The following is a 1964-nucleotide window of genomic DNA, read 5'->3' as shown; positions in this document are numbered from 1 at the left end:
ATTCACCGAAACGATCGGAGAGATCGTCACAATTCATGTCATTAGGTCAAAATGGTATTAAGATTGTAGAAAAAATTACACCAAAATATTAGCGAAACCAAGATCAATAATTCATTAAAAACCACATTAAACTAATTTATAAAGAGTGAACTAAAAATTGCACTAAGACCAGTAAAAATTGAAACCAAATAATTCATGGATTTAAATAATACGAGAAAATCAAATTCAATGAAGGTAATAATACCTTCGAATAGCTTAAAATGTAATAATTGGAGAAAATATACTCGAATGAGTAATAACTGTCTCACATAATTTAGATATAAAGCAGTCTTCAATATAGATTCTCTCCTCACTTCATCAGATAAACTAATATAATTTAACGAACAAATTTCACTTAACTCCTTTAACATTTAATGGACGAAAAACAATAGTCCTTTCACTTGAGCTTGGATTATATCAATTATTTCTCCAGTCCATTTTTGTTGAAAACGCGTACATTGAATGTCTTCTTTCCATCATAATGAAAAAGTAGAAATTCACCTTGTTCAAAATGCTGCTCCATCACAAATTTTTTCCAACCACCACGGAAGAACATTCCATTTTCATCCTCTCGTAGTTTCATGCTCCAACACTTTCCACAACGACTTTTGAGCAATGCTTTTCCTGTTCCTTCTTCTGTTATATGCTTCACAAATTCTGATGGAATTCTCTATAATAATAATAAGAAAAAAAATAACGTTTGTGTGTTTGAATTTCATCGCCGTTTATCAATTATAATATAATTTCTGCATGCTTAATGTCTAAAAATTATTAGAATGTAGTGTAGATCACTATATAGAGTTAAAAAAAAATTAAAGACAAGTGTTCATTGTAGTCTTATTGATTTAAGTTGAGTTCAACCTTCACCTTCAATCGTTAATATAATTTTTTAAAAAAATTCATGAAAACATGGGAAGAACACGTTATAGATGTGTTTAGTACTCTCTAGATAGTATTTGATAAAAAATTTAAGTCTAAAAGAATGAATTCTTCACGATTTAAGATGAGTTCGAATTTCAATGGGAGGACTTGTTCTTTTTATCATAACTGATACGGGATGCTTGTTCATTTTTATCCTGAAAGAGTCTATATTCCATTTGTCCATATTAACTAGTTCCTTTTCGATAAGATTTGTAGGTTTAAAAATATTTTAACGATTAAGTGGAGTCAAGTTATCATCCTTTAACACAAATAATTATACTTGTGTAATTCATGAATAATATCAAACAAACATGAAAGCTAGCACGTTGTCTAGATCGAAAAATAAAGAAATAAATAAAATTGTTTTCTCTAACGATTTAAATTTATAAATAAAATTTATAGATCTAAAAAGTTAATTGAAAGTCCTCACTCTCAATAAAATCTGTAGATCTAAAATTAATGCTAAATAGAGTTTTGCTCTTAACGATATTAATGGAGTGAAGTTAGCATCAGTCAACAAACATGAAAGAACATGTTGTCAATTTGAATCTAAAACAAATAAAAAGATTTATTTTTTTTGACAATTTAAATTTATGAAAAATAGATATAAAAGCAAAAAAAAAGTTAATAGTAATTCTGTAATAGAAAATTCAACATTACCAATTCTTCCATTTGACGATCCAAAACAATCTTGTAGAAGCAAAGGCTATCATCTCTAGTAGCTCCAGAATTTCTCATTCTCACTGGTTTCTCTGCAAATTCTTTTTAATTCTAGTGAATGTTAATTTAATAATACCTAGCTTTCATTATATATAGCTATGAGATTAACACAATTTTTTGCTTTAGTGATTAATGACCTTGGCAGTTTATATTAAATTTTGAATGGTTCAGATTTTTAAATATGGATTTCTAGATTTTATCATTTAATGACAAAGTGATTTTTTTTTCCTTTTAGATTTTATTTTAATGAGTTTTAGTACACAAATTTTGAAATTATATAGCTT

At 27.2% G+C, this 1964-nt stretch overlaps 1 protein-coding gene across 1 annotated transcript; it reads right to left on the bottom strand.

Moving 5' to 3' along the window:
* Window positions 1-460: 460 nt before the first annotated feature.
* On the bottom strand, window positions 461-1698 carry LOC129884137 (B3 domain-containing protein Os11g0197600-like). Its single transcript, XM_055958484.1, has 2 exons — window positions 1621-1698; window positions 461-709 (listed from the first exon to the last, which is right to left on the bottom strand). The coding sequence occupies exons 1-2, from the start codon at window positions 1696-1698 to the stop codon at window positions 461-463; spliced, it is 327 nt and encodes a 108-aa protein (XP_055814459.1).
* Window positions 1699-1964: the final 266 nt, after the last annotated feature.

The sequence above is a fragment of the Solanum dulcamara genome, chromosome 4, assembly GCF_947179165.1.
Source record: "Solanum dulcamara chromosome 4, daSolDulc1.2, whole genome shotgun sequence".
NCBI classification, from domain to species: domain Eukaryota; kingdom Viridiplantae; phylum Streptophyta; class Magnoliopsida; order Solanales; family Solanaceae; genus Solanum; species Solanum dulcamara.
The sequence above is the reverse complement of the archived record's forward strand: the minus strand, read 5'-3'. Positions and strand labels throughout refer to the sequence as shown.

What these genes read in the sequence shown, in the direction of transcription:
- LOC129884137 (XM_055958484.1), bottom strand. Translation starts at nt 1,698, where the DNA reads ATGAGAAATTCTGGAGCTACTAGAGATGATAGCCTTTGCTTCTACAAG. An exon ending in ATCGTCAAATGGAAGAATTG is followed by an intron (nt 710 to 1,620) that starts GTAATGTTGAAT and finishes TTATTATTATAG; the next exon opens with AGAATTCCATCAGAATTTGT.